The following is a 23,358-nucleotide window of genomic DNA, read 5'->3' as shown; positions in this document are numbered from 1 at the left end:
CAGTGGTGGTAGGCTAAAGTTGGTTTTCTGTAGCTCTCACAATTTCGAGGCATGAATGCATGTCGATTCCCTTTTCAAAAAGTCTCTTCACAGAGATCAATGGGCACAAATCTTCAATCACTACACTCCACTCCACCCATTGTTTGAAAAATAAATGGCAGCACTCTATACCAAACATTACACAGAAACAAACTTCACTATAGGTTCACAAAACGTACACGCACATTCCAACATGTACCAATTCATTAGAAGTTCCGCAGAGGAATATGGACGAGGTACATGTGTGATTTAGTAGTAATGGGAAAAAGCCCCCTCCCCTTCCCCCACACACATTTGTGGCAGCAGGGTCTGAAAGGGTTAAAATGGCTTTAGAGGGGTGAGCAAAATGATCAAGTCCAGCGCTGCAGGTGTGGACCCAAGATTATATGCATGGGCCTCCACAACGGTGGGGGTTGCGGGACAATAACCCTCATTTTTTGTTTTTTCATCCTATATATTCACTATAGAAGGGCCAGCGAAAAGTCTCGTGGGGGCCCACCAAAGATCTCAGCCTAGGGGCTCTGTTTCAGGACGTGGGGGGGGGGGGCTATGGCTACATGTTGCAGAGGGGAATAAATGAGAGTAAAGCAACACTTTTTCTGTAGCAGAAGACCTCCGCGTGAAGCTTTGACGTCACTTAAGTCGTCCATTTCACCTGTAGCCATTGAATATAGCAGTCCGACGTGCAAAATCCTTACCTTTTTTGCACTATATTCAATGACTATAGGTGAAATTAAGGTGACTGGATAAGCTATTTCTAGGGGCTATAGGTGAAATAGACAGCTTCAGTGACGTCACAAACTTCGCTCGGAGACTTTCTGCTATAGGTGTCCGTAAACGTCATATGGTGAAAAAACGGCCTGTTTCACCAGACTGAACCATTATTTTCTGTTGAATTCCTGGCTCTTGGCATCCCTCTTGGATTTGTGCCTGGGCCCTCACCCACTCTCATAGTTCTAAAAAATTTACCTATTACTCGATTTAAGAAAAAAAAAAATTGGTTTTGATTTTTCAATTCACCCTAAATAATCGAAATATTGAATTTTCACTGATTATTTGATGACGAAAGAACATTAGTGAGCATCTCATGTTACCTCATTTTAATTTAATAATTATTATATATTATGTGAAATGCATTTTTTTCCTCGATTACTTTTGTGATGTAAGATAATGTATAAAAATCATGTTTATGCTTTTTTGTCCCGATGATTTTTTTTGTTCCCACGATTTGATTTTAACATGATTTTATGAGATGAATTAGTTTGCGCATTGTGTATTATTGTTATTCGATGTGTCGATAGAGAGAAAAAAAATTAAATTATGCACATATTTAAAAAGAAGTCTCGTCTGAATTTATTTAATAGCGGTTGGAATCTAGATTTTTAGACTCTTGGTCATGGGGTGCACAACTTCCACCAAAATCGTTCCGTGGAAAAGTATCAATACATGCAACATAATAAATGCCTAAAAAAACTGGCCATATATTTCCTTTATAAAAAAAAAAACCCTGATATTGCCAGTTAGCCAGTGCCGTCTTTTAAAGTATAAAATCATATTTTGAAAATTGTAAAGTTAAATTCTTCGAGAGATTATCTCTCGAGGAATTTATCGATATTTTTTATATTTGATCTGTACACCCCACCATTTTTTACACCTTCCAAAAACACACACACACAATGTCTTTCATTCCTTTAGATTTCATTATACAGTCAACATTCAATAAAACGACCTTCATGTCCTGTCGAAAATGGACATTATATTGGGCCATGCCAGCCAATGATCCTGTGATTTCAAATTTCGTTATCATACTCTGCAGGTTTTTAACATTCATTGGACCTTTTCGAATCCTTTTCCTAGTTGATATTTCCATAGAGCAGCTACTGCGGAATTGTTGTTTTGGGAAAACAATTTGACTGAGAAAGCGTGATCTTGCAAACTTATCGTCATTTTGAACTGCAAACACATTGAGAAACAAGATCTCCACGAATGTTTCTAGGTTTTATAACAGCTGCTGTGTGACATCACATATAAATTTACTACAGGTATTCAAAGTGAAACATCCTATGGTGGCGACATGTGCAACTTATATATAATTCTTTTTCCCCCAGAAACAAATTCCTATCACTTTATGAAGTCCTCCACAAAGTTTCACTTTTCTGATGACTGGTTTTACCTGTAGGCTACCTTAAAATAGGGTCTTTTAATTATGGATGCCCTGTGGGGAAAACATTGAGGTGATAGCACACACCAACACAAAATTTGTCATCAAAGAATGCATGGTCTAACACAAAACGCAAACGAGTGTTTTGAAACAGTTGCTCCACAAATGTTAAAACTGCATTCCTGTTGAAATTTATCGAGAGAAAAATAACACCATGCATGCAAATGTAACCTGGGGAAGAAGAAACCGTATGCAAATCTGCGTTGCAGTGAATAAAAGGCATGGGCCTGCATCAGACCAGGACGCAAGAAAGTCATCCCATTTCACACAGCTGCCGATGCAAGCACGCAAATGTTTTTGGATTGGGAAAACGCTCACCGTACATTCGTGCTGCCTCTGTGGTACTTCCATTCGCAGCTCCATAAATGAAATGCATGTCTGCTTTTTCAGTAAAAGTTTTTCCCATCTTTTGTGTGAGAGAATCACCCTGTATAATATTTGTAGAGTGCGCTTGCACAAAATAAAATTTATACTAATTTTTTCAGTATTTTATAGAAATAATTTCTCTTATGTATCTTGTTGCCTTCTTCCTGCAAAAACCAACACTTATCATTGAAGGGTCCTCTCTCTCTCTCTCTGCCTGCCTCGATTCCCTAATAATTCCTTCATTGCAGATGTAAATGATTGCTGTGCAGCGAGTTCTGTGTGAAAACCATCGAGCTTATATTACTGGAGAGAGCATCCAGCTGCCACGAAGGCAGCTACATCAAATGCAAGGAGATCACGAGACTCGGTGAAAACAAAGTTTGTGCCTGGCAATTTGCCCATAGAAATGTACAGTTGGGTGTCTAAATATTGAGTTTTAAAGATTAAAAAAAATTATAGAGAACTCCTCTAAAGATGAAAAAACATTAAATTATTTCATTAATACTGGAATCATTTCTTTCATTAATGCTGAAAAATTTCATTAATTCTCGAATTATTTCATTAATTATGTCTTTCATTACTTCTGGAATAATTGCTTTCATCAATTCTCTATTTGTTTCTTTCATTAATGCTGAAATTATATCTCATTACTTCTGGAATTACCTTTCATTAACTTTGGAATTAATAGTGTTTCAATGTTTTTAACTATTTTCTACAATCACTTTCTGAATGTTAATTTGGTTACTGTGATTCCCTAGCAGTGTGTTTCAGACATGTATATGTCTTTGTAATGGTTTGTCACTTTTTCAATCCCCCCAGCAATTGAAGAAAATCTGGGCAGTGCCAGGTATCATAGCTGGTATTAAATATTTGATAGTCTTGGGAGAGGCATAAGCCCATGTACCCCTGCGTACACCTCTGATCAGCTCCAATTTAATGTGAAGTGGTGAAAGTAAAACATATTTGGAACACCAAATTCATCTGCGACATTGACTTAACTCCATTTTTTTTACTAAAAGGTTGCACATGAATAAAGAGATGTAAATACCCTTTCAATTAAAAAAACTGAATCCGGTTACAATTAGAGATAAAATTAATGTTGCCATTCTCCAAGTTTCAGATGGGCTATATGTAAATTTTGAAAGATATTCAAAATTAAATACCATATAACAAAAAAAAATGGCCACAACGTTTAGCTTTTTAAGTCAGATCTGACCGGTACCCAAAAATTGAGAAAGCTGAAATTTTTTTATGTTAGAAAAACCTTGTAGACCAGTGTTATCAGATTCAATAAGTATATATATCGCCCACAAAAAATTTTCCATACCAAAAATAACAAAACGCATGCTTCTTTTCCTCAGTTTATTAGAGAGAATATCATATATTTACAAGTTATCAAGTTCTTATAATTACACGGACCAAGTGTTATACATACATACAGTATTTATATATATAAATCAATCGAAATAACATATACGTGCATGTATACAGAAACATATGCATAGATTTCTACAACTCAACTCTTATCTACATCCGATAAAAAAAAAAAAACTCGTGTATTAAGATGCAAGATGATACACGAAAATTTCCCGCACGAGTATAAAATTCAGAAGAGGGGGAGAGAAGAAACCCGAAACTATGTGATCATTAATATTACATACTGTACAAGTTTTTTTACAAGATTTTTTTCACACACGACGAACTTCAAAATATACATAAAAATGACTTTACATTTATGCACAAGCATATAGATAAATACACGTGTGTATTATATACACAGACATCACATTTTCTTTAAAAAAAAAAATCAAATTCAACATACTCGTAAGATTGTCGGAAAAAAAATCATTGAATATGCGGGAGAAAGGCGAAAATAGTATCGAGGGAGGATTCGATCGACAGTCCAATTCCCAATGTATAAAATGAGTTATCAAATTAAAAGATGTGTTTAAAGGAAGACTCGTGATTCCAAAGAAATCGCCAAGACTAAAAAAAAGAACATTTCCGAATTACAGTTTTTGGTATCGTGAAAACTCATTCCACAATTTAACCACTATTTATAAAAAAAAAAAAGAATGTATAGTACATACTAACAGAGGAGATTTAAAAAAAAAAACTCTTAAGTCCATTTTTCCTCGTTCGCGTTAAAAATATATGTTCGTTGAATGAATTTGATTCGCCAATACTCACGATAACTGTACATGATGATCATCAATCTTGTATCAAGGAGAAAAAAAAAATATGTAAATACCCCTTCAATGTTACTGCATTGAAATGTAATTGCATAGAAGAGGGAGCAAAGGGTAAAACAATGTTTTGCCCGTCCTCAAGGTACATCATCTAATCCACCACATAGCGAAGGAAGAAGCGAAATTTCACTTTTCCTCTTGTATGGTAAGACTATTACAATATGCCGTTAGTAAGATACTGGAAACCGTCGTAGAGTTTAGTGGTAATGGAGTGCATGCTGGATTCGACCATTGAATCGATCAACAACTGGAGCTGTTGCTCTGTGTAGCTCATGTGAAAACGTTCCTTCAATGATTTTATGGCACTGGCCCCGTTCCTGAAACAAGGCAATTGAGACGAAGCATGCATTATCTCAACAAGGGTCACTATCTTCTCGTGGTGCTTCCTGGCGGAGACGAGACCCTGGAGCATGAGTATTTTGAAATACTCGAACATGTCAGAGCCAACACCGCCCATGACCTGCAAAAAAACAATCGTTACGATAAAAATTGTGGAAAATCATGGGTATAGTTTTGATATTAAAAAATTTAATTTCGTGTGTGCACTTTATTTTCTTGCATATATACTGCAGACCCAAAATGAAATACATTTACAAAAAACACGCCATCTCCAAATCCGCATTTGCAAATTTCATTCATATACAGTCAACGCTCGCCACCATTCCCACCAATTAAAATGCAGAATAATTTCTTTATATCATCCTAAAATGCAGAAAAAAGTCTCATGTGGAAAGGATCCTAAAACTAAAAAAAGCAAAAATGGATCCTAAAATGTAGAGAACAGAGGACCCTAAAATACAGAGACTAGACAAGGTTGAAATCATTCAACTTATTCTTAGTCTAGATCAGTGATTCCCAATGTGGGCGATGGAATGTTCCAGGGGGCAATAGAAGCTACGGGTATAACATAGGATCTTATGGGTTAGATTGCATTGGGAGAAAAAAATTTCTGAAGGGGGGGGCGGGCGATGACACAAAAAAGGTTGGGGAAACTATGATCTAGACCAGTGTTTCTTAACCTTTTTAAGCTCATGGTCCCCTATGGATCACATTTTTTTCTCGTGGCCCCCCTGTCCTATCCAGGGCCCCCCCTCTACCCTCATCAAAGATTGAGATACTTTCTATTTTTTTTATTATGAATGAAATTTTAATAAATCAGATCAATCTCTGGAATCCTGGCTAGGCACGGACTCAAAAATGGCGGATTATTATCTCACCCAGGAGTCAAATTATGTTAAAAAACAGTCTGTGTAAAATACGGTACGATCCAACGAACACGCACGATAAATCGACCCTCCCAACACATCAACCGTTGCTCTGGCGGCCCTCCATACTTAGCTGGAAGTAACAGATGAAAATCATAGTACTAGATCCCATATAGTGCAGTCCCCCTCCCTCCATTATAGACATGAAGACCCGGGTCATGCCCACATAGACCCAAGGGTTAAGATGACTGGTTCTATGAACGGATCTGATGAATTCTGAAAAGTAGTAATATTTTTTTCAACCATGTTTCACGTTTAAAGCTTTTTTTCTCTTCACAGCTCTCTATGACTCCCTTCACCACCTGTCGTGGGGATCTCACCTTTCTTCTGATTTTCTCCCGTGGCCCCCCTAGAATATCCCAGGACCGCAAAGGGGCCATATGGCCCCGGGTTGAGAACCACTGATCTAGACCATAAGTTTCCCAAACTTTTTTGTTCCATTGCTCTACTACTCAAGCGAATGGACCATTCCATTGCTCTCTGGGACGATATTGCCCACTTTAGGAAATACTGGTCTAGACATTTAAGAATTATTTCAAATTTGTGACTCAAATTTATTGGCATGCCAGCTAACGGAGAAGGGAGAGATATGGTATATAGAATCTGTGCATCTACAAAGCATCATGCGACAAAATGTTAACAGATACTCACATCAACAAATTCTTGGGTGAGCTTGAACGGAGAGTTTTCAAAACCTAGATTTTTAGGTGAAGACGAGAGAATATATCCGAAGTCTATATGGATGATGTGACCTTCGTTATCCAGCAAAATGTTGCCATTATGTCTAAAGCAATGAAAAAAAGTTTGATAACATTAAAGGAGGGAAGTTTTTTATCAAACAAGTTTAATTTTAGCTATACAGAATAAAAAACATTCATTACAAAATAAGTTTTTTTCAACTAGATCAGAGCTATAAATTAAAACAAACTGCAAATCGTTTGTCCAAAATCAATCAAAATACCTGTCTTTGACTTGAATCAGATAGGAGACTAAGCAATAGGCTGCACAGCTCTCAACAAAGTTACGTTGAGCAGACAGGAACAACTCGGTGGTGCTCTCTCCAAATTCCCGGTGGAAGTATTCTAGCAACGACATTTTACTATGTTTCTTGACTTGGTGTAGAGAGACAGTGTTCAGAATCGGTTCTATCATCCCACTATCTTCTGATGTCACTAGAATCCTGTAGGGTCTCACCCACAGAGGGATGTGATCCTCTCCCCAAACAGTCTGAAACGACAAGGATGAATTTTTTACTACAGCTTCGAAACTTAGTCATTATCATTAGTCATAATTCATAGCAAAGATGAAATACAGTGACATTTCAACTTAGAATCTCAACTTGCAAGTAATCCAGATTATACGAGCAAAAAAAAAAAAAAAATTGGCTAAAGAATGCTTTGACTAGTGAAGAAACCATTGACTAAAAAACATGAAAAATAAAAATTCTCTCAATTCCTAAAAGCCCCGGCAATTTCAACTATTCAAAGCCAGCAGCATTATTGGATGGCATTGTGCGATAACATAGAACAAATTAAAACTATCTACATTATTTTATAAAGAGTTTGCTTTGGAGACTTTTGCGACATGAGCAGATTTAAGGTATGAATCAATTCTGAATTAGAGGTACCAACGTATTGCTATAAGAAATAATTCGCTGTCAACAGAGCTGAGAAAAACTGAAAATGAGAAATGAAAAACTGAGAAATTCGGATAACGAGCACGTTAGCATAACGAATTAAGCTTGTATATCACACAGAAACTGAACATCAGAGTAAGACTTAGAAAGTATTTAAAAAACGTTTTCGATCTTATAATAATTAGTAACATACAAGGAAAAAATATTCTATTCACATATTTTAAATTTCAATACATCGTTTTTAACATGAATTACAGAGAAATATTTTCCTGCATTCATTTTAAACTTGAACAACCCATGCTGTCATTGTATATAATTAAAAATTAAATGTTTCTATTTAGAACACTAATTAGTACCTATTTTATTACAATTTTTTTATGATTATTTTAAATGTGTAGCAAAGTACATGATAAACTCAATTTTGGTGTTTTTATAAAAAATTAAAAAAAAAATTTTAATAGCTTCAAATGTTCAAGAAAGGGGAAAAAGAACAAGCATCTTAAAAAAAAAACAGGACCACAATGGGTAGCACTCTGAGAATTAATTGGCCAGGTGACTGGTTAATAAACAGATGGTAATCAGATAATAAAATTAATATACATCAATACTATTCTTTATTATGATTATTCAAGTTGAAATAAAATTTATTCCTCAAATGTAGAAACATGTAAAAATGTGTTCGCCTGGCTGACAATTTCAACTGCGGCTTATTTTTGAAGTCGAGCTTATATTAAAATCATGCTAGAGCTTATTTTCAGGGAAACACGGTAGCAGTAAAGTTTCTCAGCAATAGCTAATTGACGATAAAATTTACTTCTATTTGTGTTACACACTTCTCGAGATATAGCACAAAGAAGTTCATAATATAAAAGGGCCACAAACTTAATCCCCCAGATCAGAAGAGGTACAATGGAACGTCGATAACACTGGACTCGAGACCCCCTCCCCCCAAGAGTATCAGTAAACATGTCGACTTGAGCGAATGTCAAGTTAGCTAGGTTTCATTTGCTCTCACCTAACAATTTTTAAACATTATTTGACATGCACATGTATTTTGATATTGTTGAACAATTCCATTCTATCATCAAACAAATCTACCAAAAAAAATATTTGCAATTTTCTATAAAAAGTTTCCTAAAAATCTCAAATTATGGCAAAAAAAAAGTAAGTGTATCAAAATGTGTTATTTGCGAATAAGCAGTGTACTTACTGAAAATTAAGAAAACTTTCACTTTTTAAATTTGACAAAAAAAACAATACAACAAAGAATTGTTAAAATATAAGAAAAAAATATTGTGAAAATTTATTAACTGGCCAATCCATGAGAAATTTAAAGAAACTAGTAATGATAACACAGTACAAATTATAGTCAACTTAATCACTATTTAGAGATCTAGAGTCTAGTTTAAAGAGGTCCCCCCCATTAAATTTAATATTAAGCCAACCATGAGAATAACAGATATCAAGTTATTAAGGTTCTGTAAAAACATAAGTGGTGATCATTCAATTTGTCTTCATGAACTTCACCCGCAGACATCCAAAAAAGGCTAGTAGATTTTGTATACTTCCTGAGATACAAACATTTAATAATCTATATTTTAATAAATATTTAATTTAATACAATGTCTATTTTTTAGGGTAGACATCCAGTATTGTCAAATGATTTGAAAGACATTAAAATATTAAAAATACCTTCAAAGTTGCCAGCAATTGATATGCCATCAACTCTTGACGGAGATCATCTCCACATTTGATGATAGATGCTAACAAACTCCAGTTTGGTAAGTGACCATAGGGTGATGATCCCTTTATTCTCTGGACTTTCTCTTCCCATGGTTCTTTAAGGGCTGCAGCAGATGGATCATCGGGATCTCGCTGTGGGGGAAATCAAAACAAATCTAACATATCAATATGTGAATAATGAATAACTTGAACATTTCAAAAATACCTAAATAATTTTACAGATATATTTTGCAATAATCTGCAGAAAAATTTTTTTAAGGCAACGAAAAACTTTTGAATTCAAAACATTGCTTTCTTGAAATACTTACCTTGAAAGCAGTCTTTGGAGCATTCATGTTCTCAGACAGCCTACGTCTGATTTCACCAGCAGCAACGAGACTAGGTTCGCGGCTATCACCACTAGTACCGCTATCAATAGACATCAACGATAAAGCATCTTTTTCTTTCAATCTGTGATTTGCCATGTACTACAAGCAAAATAGAAAGATTAATCATACTAGCAACACATTAATGTGTGGATATAATTCAAATAATGTTTAAAGTGTAGCTGCTACTGAAAACAATGTGTGTGTATCCAACACATCTGCCTATTTAAAAAGTGCGGAATCAATCTTTAAAAAAATGATTTAACATGATGACTAAAATTTGATAATTTCATAAATAAGCCACATTTTCACACGTATTTGATAGGAAAGCTCTTTTATTGTGTCCCTTATAAAATGTGTGTCAATTAATGTAAACTTAGCTCCTCTTTTTCACACATACATGCATAGTTTTAAACAGCTTGGGGGGGGGGGATGAGAAAAATATTTGTACCTGTAAAGAAATTATATCATCATCTTGGCTCCAGCACTCTTCATAATCATCCATCGTAGGATGGACAGAGAAACTCAATCCTGTTGAGGATAGAGAGTCCTGTTGATGCTGATGTTGCTGATCGAAATAGTCTGGCAGGTTCTCTTCTGACCTAGTCTGTCGAAGAGCGTTAATCATTTTCTGCGGAACAGAACAGGAATGTGCATCTTCTACTTCAACCACTTCCACATATATAAGATAAGGAGCCTATATAATAATAAAAGCAGTATAAGCATTGCACACACGAGGATGAATTACAATTTCTTAAGCTGTAAACTTTTCCACAAAATTGTGGATGGACCTCTTTGAAAGTAAAATAAAATTCAAAGACATTCACGTATTGCAATTATTTTTCCTTCAAAAATTTATATTCACCACATTTACTAATTTTTAATTATGAGTTTGAAGTGCTAATTCATTGAAGATAGATAATTTAAAAAAAAAGATTTTACTGTAACTGATGGCCAAAAACATTTAATTAGTATGAGAGGTGGGGATGGCAAAGCCACGAATATGCCACTAAATCAGACAATATGAAAAATAGGCTGTTTCATCATATTTTTCTAAAAATAATAGAATCCTACTTAATACAGGATTCCCAGCAAACTCTGCTTGATATAATTTCTCTGCCCAAAACTCGTGGAGAAAGAAATGTAATTCAAAACATGAATGTTCAAAATGTCCCCTCCCCCCTCCACAGAATTTTTTTTTAACTTTCAAATATTTCAAATTTTTCCTGATTTTCCAGGTAGCTGGTAAGCACACAAAACTTCTCCAATATGAAAGGGTCTTAAGTGGGGGGCTCTCTGAAATATGATCCCCCTATGCAATAAATGAAAGAATGAGTTAAGTCACTGATCAAAGTCTTACTTTGTCTTTCGAATTCAGAACAACAGCTGCTTGCGGTGGAATCCTCACAATAATGTGGCGACATTTATCAAAGTGGATAGGCAGCCACACTCTGGCAGGAAGGTTCAAATTGAGCAAAGACAACTCTGCTTGCAGTTTTTGAGCTGAAATGGGAACACACGCACAAAAACATTTACCACGCAAGATCATCTTTCACTGTTTCAAAAGATCCAGACAAATCATAAAATGAAAAAAAGGACATGAAATACTTAACACAGAGACAAAGACATCACTCAAGATTCATGTAATGAAATTGGTTCTGAATGACAAAACATACTTTTCAGTTCTTTGGTTGGGACGGCTTGAAGACGGGAACCTATAGACATTAAGGCGTGCACGAAATCTCGCTCAGGAGTTAACCTTGGAGCCTAGAAAGAAAATTAAGCATGAATATTAATCAATGTAAATTAAAGGGTATTTCTAGGAAGCAAATCACACCATACACTGGTTCGTCATTTTTCATACCTGACAATGGCACTGAATTTTCTGTCCTCTTAAATCACTGCAGACACCTTCGCAGCTGTCAAAACAAGAACAACCATTGTCAAAAGCATGACCGGAAGACAGGTCACCAGGCACATGTTTCACGAGCGGACCGACAATAGTAACACTTCTTCGCAAACCTGGTCCTTGATTGCTGAGGCCTATCAAAGATATGAACAACAATGATCAGACAGGCTCACCACGATATTCTCACAAGTACAATTACTGACATGTCTTAGAAATACTGGCAAAAAAAAAAAAATCACAGAAAAAGTGCTGAAAAAACATTTCATTCAGGTGCTTCTGACAACCATTACCTGTAGCATCAGAAAATGATCTTTGGTGAGTTTTTTTAGCAGGAGATAGAATTGGACTCGTAGGAGATGGCAGAAGAGACATCCCTCCTCTAGGCCTGAAATTATTCATTTTTTTAATTGAAAAAGTATACAATATACTAAAGGTCTTGTTACATTCCTGATAATTATTACACATATATTTTCACTTAATTACAGCTAGTTACACAAATCACACTAAAACGAATTCATCAAAGTTCATGCATAAACAGCATTATTCCTGTGAAATGAAATACAAATAATTTCTCCTCACTCACCGCAATTCTTCAGAGAGTATTAACTTCTTCAGTTTCAAGCCCTGAGACTTTTTACGAGAGGGCGCGTTGTGATCAGCACAGAAAGCTTCCAGAAGCCAAGCTAGCTGAAGTGAAAACTCTATACTATTCCGACATCTGAAACATAAAAACAATGTATAACTATATGTGACCTCACGAATACAAGATTAACCCACTGAACAGATTTTGATATCGTAGGGACAGTGTATAAGTGAATGAAATCTAAATACAAATGAATATTAGCAAAAAAAAATTACCTATGAACCAAATAAGGATGAATGGCTTCCGCAAGGTCAGAATGATGGACGTACAAGCTAACAAGTTGAGGCAAATAGAAATCTACACTTTGCTCTACAAATGTGAACATACGGTTTCCTACAGAAATAAAAAAAAAGACATAAGAAAATGCACTTGTTGATGAGCATTTAATATTTTTGTATCCGCTGATTTAAACTTGCTCTTCCTGAAAAAAAGAACACCAAGAAAAATTTTTAAAATATGTTGTAGTGACCTTATGTTCTTTGAATAGTGAGCACTCATCATGACAAGCATAAACAGAAATTATTATTTATTATTATTTTTTATTTTATTAATAAAATAAAAAAAAAAGAGTTAACATGAGACGACAATCCTACTCCATCGCTTTTCCACACACTTCTCCCCCTCTGTTTCTTTTCGAATGTCCAATTTTGTTTTTGCAATCTTTCGTCTCCTGAGGCTTTTCTTCTTCTTGCGCTCTCCAGAATTATACCATATCGTTAGGTTGGTTCTAAACTGAAAGACGCGCTACAGAACACTACATATGTGAAACTTTACACCAGGATCAGACAAATCTAAAAGACATTCAGGGACTGGTTAAAATATCTTATAGAATAATATTCTCTTGCTTACCTTGCTGAAATACTAATTTGTTTCACTGATATTGTTTGAATAAAGAAAAATTATTAAATTCAATTCCCTTTAGTTGCATGATTACTATGTATCTCTTAAGAGTAGTATCCTATAAGATTGACTCAAGCCAAAGCAAAATGACAGAAATGACTTGGTTATAAAGACAGTTTTTGGCCAAAAGAGTGTACCAGCAACCACAGATAAATCTTTTCTGTCTGTCCTCGCAATATATATTACATTATTTTTTGGAGTCTTCCAAAGTACAGAATCTGTCAACTCTCTTTGACAATGCACAGTGCTTACACGCAACAAACCTAGAATAGGCTTGTGTATCAAACTGTTTTATAATGCAAACTGTTGTCTCACCTATACACAAAATAACCATAATTTTGAATATGATGAATGCTTACTACTTCATGGTCCTTGACAGTAACTAATACAACATTTTTTCCCCATCCAGACAGAAGTTCTTAATGACTACCCTACTTGTTGAACCCTCAAACTAAGCAAACGAAAAAATAAACCAAATGATCTACACACAACCCCCAAATAACCTGAAAAACAATACAATTTCTGCTTTGGCAAAATCATTAATTGCAATTTACTACATTTGTATTATTTGACAATATATCAATGATTACCTCCTGAATTAAAATCAATCACACAAATTTGTTCATATAATTTGATAAAAAAAAAAAAAAAGGACTAAAACTAGAAAGTAGGGCAAAAATGGGACATTTTACCAAAAAGTAAGAAAATTAGGATGAGTGGGAGTCCTGGCATTGGAGGATCCGTGGATTTGATCTCACTGGCACAAATTTTCTGTGGAACACAAAATATTAAGAACCCTTAGTCAACCCTCTTCCACTGAGAGAGAAAAATAAAAGTGATCAAAATATTTTTTAAAAACTAAAAATTTGAACTAATATAAAAAATGAAGATAGTTTGAAAACTCCAAGCCTTCATAGAAAAACTCAAATTTCCTCCTTGTGGGACATGGGTCAAGAAATATTTGCAGCTCTTGCTAATATAGATGAAATTGTGAAGGATGAAACAATAAATATGTTCAATCTAAGCTTACAGATTATTTTAAATAAGGTATGCAAATGAAATTGAATTGAAAAAAAAAATCAAACACATTTTTTTTCAGTGTATTTGCATACAGTATGACTGAACATTGATTGTGTAACTTAACCATTATAAAACATAGTATAATTTTTTTAGTTTTTATCAATCAAATTTTTCACCATTTTGTATGTGTTTTTCCTTAGTAAAAAAAAATTCTCAAAATACTTTTTTAGTCCAGTCAGTTTCAAGATAGAGACGTTTGACTGTATCTAAAATCTTTACAATAGTGGAAAGAGCCTGAACAAAATATCATTACCTGAACAGTTTTCTCAGAAAGAGGGGAGGGGACACTAAAAACACAGTGAAAGAACTAGCATGATGATTGCTATCAATGAGCAAGATGCCTCATTTGAAAGAGAAAAAAAACAAAGACACACATTCCGACCCTGAAAAGCTCATTTTACTGCCTCATTAATTGCATTCTTCTGAAATATAAGCGCTCTATCTGGACTTCCTGTGATGGTCATCATAACACATTTATAAAAATGTTTTTTTTTCTTTTTCTCAAACATATATTATATCTTCCTGAAGATCATAATAAACAGGAAACACTTTCAAACAAGCACTACAGAAAAAAAAAATTATATAAAAAAAAAAAACCATGAGCATGTGGCACACACCCATCATCATCAAAGAAACATTTAGTAATAGAATGATTTTTTTTTGACAGTAATCCAATTTTTTTTAGGAGTTGGCAAGCACCTTTGAAGTAAATAATTAATGACTTTCGAAATAGTAGATATATTACTGCTTCTACTTCCCCTCTCCAACTGAATCTCACCCCCCCCCCAATAGCATTTAACTGACTCAAATTTTATCTTAAACAAAAACAAGAAAAATTTTTCTGTATCCTTAATTTTTCATTCATTTTCTCGTTTACTTTTTATTTTTGTGTAAATAAATGAGACAGTTCCTGCAATAACCATTAGCAGGGTTCATAAATAAAATTGATTGACATTTGCAGGTTTTCAATAAAATTTTTGAAAAATTTCCAGGCAGTAATTTTGAAGTTGAAATTTTAACAACTTATTTATCACTGAAGGGATGTAATTGATATACAAATACAAAGGCCACAAAAGGCAAATTGCCCAAGGAGGTGGCTGAAAAATTAAACATATCAATCGTGTTAGAATTCACCACCCCCACAGGTAAGCTATTCCATTCATTGACAACCCTATTGGAGAAAAATTTCCTGTTACAGACCACAACCTGGAATTGTCCTTTACTAAACAATACTGGTGTCCCATTGCCCAAGCAGTGGATTAATGAGGTATTAATAACTCGTGGTCCATCCTATCTATCCTGTGTATCTTATCCCCCCCCCCCCCCTACCCAACACCTGCATTCCAATATTCAAGAAATCTCGTCTTTCTTCATAGCCCAAACCTTGTGTGCCAACCAAAGCATGTGTAGCTCTTCTCTGCACCCCTTCAACCAAGTCTATGTCCCTCTGTAGGTATGGTCTCCAAAACCTTAGCCATACTCTAGTCCAGAACAAACTAAGCTGCCGAAGAGCAGAAATAAATTAAGCTGATATAAGCTTAATTTGTTCACAAATTCTCAAAGCACCTACATAATTATTGCGTAAATCTGTATAATAGCTTGCTTCAAGATTTCTATTAACAGTATTAAATATTTCCTTCTATAAAATTATCTCTGATTTTGTCCTTTTCTTTGTTTTCTTTACTTAAAAACAAATATATAATGATTACAGGAAAACTTGACACTCCATGACATTCTTGGGTAATATTAAATAGTAGCGTACTTCTCTGCCTTCATTAGAAACATTTTACTGTCAGAATACTTGTTTTTCACAGGGTACCAAAACCTTTTTTGTTTTTGCCTTGAAAATGAGTGACGTGACAATGTGAGTCATTAAATTTAAAAAAATTTATTATTTGCCAGTAAAATACCTTGTCTTTTCTTTCTTTGCTAGTCTCAGGCGAAGTTATTGATTCGATAACTTTTTACAGCATTTTAAACTTCAACTTGGATAATTTGACTTAAATTTTTTTTTATGGTGCCTAGATTTTGTAATTTGTCAAAAGCTTTGTACCTACTTAAGTACTGTGTTATGTAATTCATGTACTATGGGGTTCCCAGCATGACAAGGCTTCAACATGGGGGAAGGGAGAGACCATCATTTTTTTTTTGTTTTTCACACTGTAAATATGCTATGTAGGGGCCTCAGTTAAAAATCTGGTTAGGGACCCTGTAGCAGGATGTGGAGTGGGCCCATGGTTTCCGGCAAAAATCTGCTTATTACCCCGACCTTCTTAGAATTTATAAAAATATAATTCAAAATCTTAACCTTGAAAATGTTTTGGAGAGTTTGTTTTCCCCCCTTCACCAAATTTTTCTCAGACTTTTATCAAATATTTGCATATTTCTCTGTCCATTTTTTTATTTGCTCTACTTTCCATGTAGATGGGAACCCTGTACTAATTTCTTAAAAACCCGTATTTTCTTTTTTCTTGTCTTTAATCAGAACTGAAAACTTAACAAATACTTTACATATAAATCATCATTACATTTATATTTTTATTTATCATATTCTTATTTTTCATAATATGGTTAAGGGGTGTAATTATTAAAATTCTGGATTCTCAGCTCAAGTCTGAACAGCTGGCGATCCTAGATACTATCAAAATCACTGCCAGTGATCAGACTGATCAAAACAACTACCCTCATTTTTTTTATTTTTTCATTTTTTTTCAAGCACACATTTACAAATGCATACAATCCACATGTTGAACTCAACAAATTAAACGATTATAATGCAGGGAAAAACATGTAAAGGATGTTTGTTCCCCCAGAACATACTGTTGTAATGGTGCTGTCATCAAAACCATAAAAAACATATTTTTCTACTCCATGCCTTTGTTTACAGAATCTAAATGGAGGTCTTCCTTATTTGAAAACGCCATGCATCCTTTCGTGCAGCCAGTTTTGATGCAAGATGTGGGGGGTGACAAGTGACGTCAATCGCTGCTGCCGCTTTCTACGGAAAAATCCCGGCAGCTGCTCATATGCATTCCTATCAATACGAAATTCAATTTACACAAGGAGTTTGTCGTGATTTCGTCGTTTTTTCTTAGTACAATCACGTACCAATTCAATGTCAAGCATTCCATGAATGCATATCCGAAATTAAATGAAGATACAGTCGATGAATCCCGGCAAATGTATAGCTCTTCGGTACGCATGGAAGCATTCAAATAACGCGAAATAATAATCAAATCTTTGGATCTGGGGGGGGAGAAGTATTTAAATGCGTCTACCTACTTTCCTATGACGTGCGAGACGGAAGAAAAAATCTTCAATCGCAACGTTATTTTGACAGTTGCTTTTGTATTTATCTCCGAAATTCTCCCAAAAGGAAAGAAATACAGTGTTACGAAGTGCACGAGATTTTCAGTGCGTGCGATGATAATTACGACGATGATAAGGCAAAAAAAAAACTAACTAAAAACGGCAATCGCACGTCACATGGATCATACACCTGCATGTGAATCAGACACGAGAGAAAAACTGAATTACGTGAGCTCAGTAGTTATTTGCGTGCACCTACAAAACATCATTAGAAGTGTGTGATTCGTACAAGACATTATAATAACATCTGTTTAAAATAATGTTTTTCTTCCTCCCTGCTGAAATGTTACCACACATGTCAGCATTTCAAATGCAAAATAACATTTTCATGATCACTGACACACGCAATGTACTGTACAGGATTGTCAATGCGGTAATTACTAAGGATGTAAATGGACATCTACGCAACGGTGTCCCGTACAAACTCGATTCCTTCCCTCACTTTCACTTACATTAATAGCGAATAGCAAAAAAATTGATTTGCCAAATTTTTTTTTTTAAATCTATAGCAGAACTCCTGCTACTGCATTTTGTTGCACCATCATAATTATCTCTGCACGGAAGAGTTAGACTGAAACCTCATGGTCAATGCCCCAATCGAAGTGCACCAACGATTCCGCTGAGAAAATTCAATTCCTCAATCAAAGAGGGGGAAAAAAATGTACTGTAATAAAACCTCTCGGAAGGACACTAGATCCCATTTTATATTTATATTTTGGTGTAGGGACACACATTATATTTAAAAATTTGAACCGAGAAACACCCAGTCGACATACGGGGCGTCGTGCACGGTATATCAATTGTCTGCCGATTAACAAATGAAAACTGAGGAATGCGTGTATACCAGTGTTTCTCAAAATGTGCGTCGCGGCTCCTATGGGCGTCCCCAACCTTTTCAAGGGAGTCGCGGCAAGATATCGACACCTGTTTAGTGTTTTGAAGTGACTCTTTTCTAGACTATTCTATGAAGCCGCGGGTGGCAAAAGTTTGCGAACCACTGGTGTATACCATGGAACTTTGGCAGGTGCAGATCATGCCATCCACATGAGCGGGATTGTTTGTGCAGTCGACGCTCGTTTTTAAGAACCCGTACGGACACGAAAAATTAGTTCGCGTAGTAACAAAATCGAAAGTACATAAATTAGAAAGACGTTTAAAAGAATGTTATATTGGTTGAGAACCAGGTATTCAGTCGTAAAAACGTGCAGTTCGCAAATCGGAGGTTCCTTAAATCGAGAGTCGACTGCACTCACTTTTTTTCATGGCAATGCCAGGCTTGCGTTGACAGCGGATTCATGGCAGCTGCACGCCTGGCATCACATCCTTTTTTTTAAATTAATAATAACGCAGTATTTAAGTAGCCTCAAGAGATCCGTCCAGGAAATCATGGATAGATAACCACGCACAAGCGAATCGCACACCATACCACAACCCTTCACCTCTGGGTTTCGCATCAATTGAGACTTTCATGAAATCCGCATCGGCCCATGCCGTACACGCATTCTGACTGAATTATTGATTCAATTTGGTGATGGTCCATCTCGCAAGGTAACGAACTTATATCCCAAAACGGAACAAAACTAGCACTTCCTAGAGATAGAGGTGGTGGTGGTTCAATCTATCTGTAGGAGGTACTGGCAGAAAATGGGGCCGTCTAGGTAGGGTATTTGTGAATTCAATTTTGTTAGATAGGAATTATTTTGTTAAATAGTTTAGGGGAGGGCAGAGTGCCCTTCCAAAAGGTTTCACTGTATTTCAGGGCTTGAGAAATCCCAGGCGCCAGGTCCATGGCGACTAAAAAAATTATATTGGCGCCTAAAATTCTCTGTGTATGTGATTACTAGCTCGAGCAATGAAATATCAGGTTGGGGTCTAGATTTCTTCTCAATTTGCCAATCACTGCTGTTTTTCCACTACTCGGTATTTCTTTGCGGACATAGCACAGAGAAATAGAGCGCAAAACGTTTTTTATATCCCGTTCACTCAGTAACACGAAACGCAAAAAGCCGTGTTCGAGCCAGAGCAAGAATTAAGACAAAGATACTGCTTGCTGCCACCCTGGGTTAGCGGTACATCGTAAAATTTCCAAACCTCAAGTTTGCTTCCCAACACTTTGTTTCCGAATCTGGGGAACTAAATAAAAATTCTTCAGACATAGAGGCGACAAAAAAAAAAACAAAGATGAAGACAAAAGTAAGAGGATGGATGCAGTTGCCAAAGTAAACGACGCAGGAGCGTCTCGCACAGAAATGCACGCATCACATGGGAAGCAAACAATCATGTTATCAAGACCCATCTCGGTCAATTTACCGCACAATACAGGAAAGCATACGGAAAAAAAAAACCCCGAAAGACCTTAATTTCCTCTGTTGTCTCAGTATGAAGGCCAAAGCGAGAAGCAGTAATAAAATGATTTTCAACTCCGCCGTCCAACTCTACTAACATAATATTATAAAGAATAATTAAAGAAAAAAAATGATACCCCCCCCCCCTCCTTCATTTCACACACATCCATAAAAGAAAAAAAATGGAGGAGGAGATGAAAGGGGTGTAAAAGCTTCAGACTCTCGAAAGTGCGCTTGCACTGAAATGAAACCAGATCACGGCAACTGTGTCATTAGAGAGAGGAAAAGAGCCTGCGGAAGCCCATGCAATGCAACCGAAAGAGAGAGAGAAAACACAGAGGTAGGCCAACTTAGTCACTGACTACTACCCACTTCACCACACACACAAGTTCATGCACACTGGGAACACGAAACAGCTGAATTCCTACTCCAATAGCAACTTAGAATCGGGCAGAACTGGAAAAACGAGGAAATACATTAAAAGAGAAAAGAAAGAAAAACAATAAAGGTCAAGAAAAAAATTTAGAATAAAAGATCCACGACTGATAAAAACAGAATTTATCCAGACTTGTATAAATGCATATTAATGTCGGGTTCCATAAAAACCATTCGTAGAGTTTTTTTCTCGTTTTTTTTTTGGGGGGAAATTTTCCTTTTGAATAATTGACAGTGTGTGGTGATTGGATAACTAAAAATAACAAATTTGCAGACGTGCCAACTTTCGGAATCCAGAAATCCGGAGATTCCCTCGAGGGGGGTACCCCCCTCCCGGCACTCATAGACTCCATCAAAAAACTTTTTTTTTTTCATCATTAGGAAAAAGTCCCCCCCCCCCCCTCCCCAAGGCAGGTTCTGCATTGCCCCCTGAGCAGAATATAACTCCATGTCAGTCTTTCCATGCAGAATAGAGAAATAACATCTACATACTGTTCATAAAACATAAGTGTTTCCTTTCGTGGATGCTATCAGTGATTGATAATCTTGGGTATATGAACTCTTAAAAGCTTTACACATTTAGCTTTATATAGCTTAAAGTTTTATATTTTCTTTCTGAAGACACATTTAATCGGTGGAAACAATTTAAAAAACTTCAAAACATGCAAAGCTGTCGGCGAAAAAAACTTGTGTTTACCGCACAGCTGTTAATGGAATACAATAACGATTATACGGCAATTTCGGCAACCAAGGGCTTCCCTCGGATCAATGACTGCCGATAAACACTACGTAAACAAAGTCGCGTCTTTGCCAGTTGCTTAAATGCGGTCACCAAGACTTCGTTTATGGCTGCTCGATGGAAGTGACCACGGCTATCCTCTATGGGTGTTTTCCCTATGGATGACGGCAGTCATTGACGTAACGACAACGCGAAAGCTCGCGTAAAATCTAATTTTCTGCCAAAATCCGGAGAGGAGGAGGAAGGATGAAAAATCCGGAGTCTCCCGCCTAAATCCGAAGAGTTGGCAGGTCTGAATCTGTAAACTCTCTCTCTGGGATAAAAAAAAATTTCAGTGTTCCCAGCAAAATCTGCTTGTGATCATTTCCCTGACCAAAACCTCTGAAGAAGTGTCTTTTTTTGTCTGAACTAGAGACGCTAGAGTTAGGAGGGCAAAGTTACCGCGATCTGACTCCCGAATTTCGCACATTCTACGAAATGATCGACAGGAATATGGCAGTTTATCGAAATGGACTCCAACCCACAGCAATTACCTTTTCTTAACTCATGGTATCCCTGAACGAGACAAGGTAAGTAAATGGAATTTTTTCTCCCAAGCGCACACACAGAAAGGCTTAATTCCACAATCATTTGCACAGACATGCAGTTAAGCAAAAATATTCCTGTAGCCCAAATGAACCCCAAACGGCGCGACGAGGCGACCTAGGTGCTTTGAAATATATCAGGGTGCCCATGAAAGTTTTTGGGATAAGTAAAACAATAGGGCTGAAATTCCCTTTAAAAAATTTACACTATAACAATCCGACGAGTTAGTTTCAGCGTATACCAGAATTGCTCCTTCTCATAACGGACATGAACGGTGCTCAGGACTCGAAGACCCTCTCACTTAAAGAATTCAACTCAACGCTAAGCCAATACATCAACAACTCAGCTGCCAAAGAGCAAGAAAATAGGTGTTGAATAGATGAAGGAAATACCACTTGAGGTATCCGACTACGTTGAAAACGTCATTTTGGAAGAAAATAGGGATTTTCATTTTTTTATTTTTTATAAAAGCCCTATTTGTTGTGATTCCGAAACGGGCCTTGTTTTGTTTATATGATGCTTAGAATCGAAGTTACGTTCACTTTAGTGTTGCGTTTTTACATACAAGTATTACGCGAATAAAGACTTTAAAACGTGTTATACGAAGAATACTATTTTTGACATTTTACTTGACTTTGTGACATGATTTGTAAAAATCGATTCATTGCATCATCACGAAATTTTAATGTGACATTTTGCTATATATTGTTGAGGTTATGAACCAAAACCTAAGGTCTATCACATATATTTTTTGAATTACAGTGTTTTATAGACAAAATGTAGGATGAAATTTCAAAAAAATTCACACGTACTTAAACATATTTTAGTGTAACTTATGAACATATCATGCAATCCTTTAAATTTTGGTTCATAACCTGCAACATTACTAGCTAAATGCACTGTGAAAATCACGAAGCATTTCATTAATAAAATTTTTTGCAATCGTGTTTCGAATATCACATGAATTTTGCCTGAAATTTGACATAAAAACGACTTTTTCATAGAAAACATAATAGATAGACCAAAATTTGTCACTGTTTTGACCATTTCGAGACACTTTCTATCAAAAAATGTATTTAAAGTTCACTCCAGCACCATTTTAAAGAAAAGTGACAAGAAAGGTAGTCGGATACCTTGATTCAGAATATAAAAAAACTCATCAGAAAATTTAATACGAAATATACCGCTTTCCAGTGTCATATTTCTATCCAGGCAACAGAGTCAAGTTTGTGAATTTCCGCAGATTTTTCTGACATCAACTGTTTCTGAACTACCAAGATACAAGTCAGCAACGTCTCTGGAAGAATGTGGGAGTGCGCGTCCTTACACTTGAGATTTGTAAGGCATTCAATAAGAATGGAAAGAAAATAGAGGATTGTGGGGGGACTTCTGAAAGGCTCAAGCTTCCGAAGGTTCAGTAACTCGGAATTCCAGAACAGTTTATATAGGCATCTCTCGTACATCTAAAA

At 35.9% G+C, this 23,358-nt stretch overlaps 1 protein-coding gene across 3 annotated transcripts in view; it reads right to left on the bottom strand.

The window, feature by feature from the left end:
- Positions 1-3,973: 3,973 nt before the first annotated feature.
- Positions 3,974-23,358, bottom strand: part of fwd (phosphatidylinositol 4-kinase beta fwd) — a 62,572-nt gene continuing 43,187 nt past the window's right edge. For all 3 annotated transcript variants that reach the window (XM_089234778.1, XM_089234780.1, XM_089234779.1), the window contains exons 3-14: positions 12,652-12,769; positions 12,377-12,511; positions 12,084-12,178; positions 11,749-11,927; positions 11,561-11,651; positions 11,245-11,387; positions 10,336-10,581; positions 9,828-9,986; positions 9,469-9,651; positions 7,102-7,367; positions 6,792-6,924; positions 3,974-5,335 (exon numbers count right to left, since the gene is read on the bottom strand). In XM_089234778.1, the coding sequence (XP_089090904.1) occupies positions 5,030-5,335; positions 6,792-6,924; positions 7,102-7,367; positions 9,469-9,651; positions 9,828-9,986; positions 10,336-10,581; positions 11,245-11,387; positions 11,561-11,651; positions 11,749-11,927; positions 12,084-12,178; positions 12,377-12,511; positions 12,652-12,769 (2,054 nt within the window). In that variant the 3' untranslated portion in view covers positions 3,974-5,029. The remainder of the gene's footprint in view (positions 5,336-6,791; positions 6,925-7,101; positions 7,368-9,468; positions 9,652-9,827; positions 9,987-10,335; positions 10,582-11,244; positions 11,388-11,560; positions 11,652-11,748; positions 11,928-12,083; positions 12,179-12,376; positions 12,512-12,651; positions 12,770-23,358) is intronic.

The sequence above is a fragment of the Pholcus phalangioides genome, unplaced genomic scaffold, assembly GCF_987345545.1.
Source record: "Pholcus phalangioides strain wild (caught in Gottingen) unplaced genomic scaffold, Ppha-v1.0 ptg000008l_1, whole genome shotgun sequence".
NCBI lineage: Eukaryota > Metazoa > Arthropoda > Arachnida > Araneae > Pholcidae > Pholcus > Pholcus phalangioides.
This window is presented reverse-complemented; position numbering and strand designations above follow the sequence as displayed.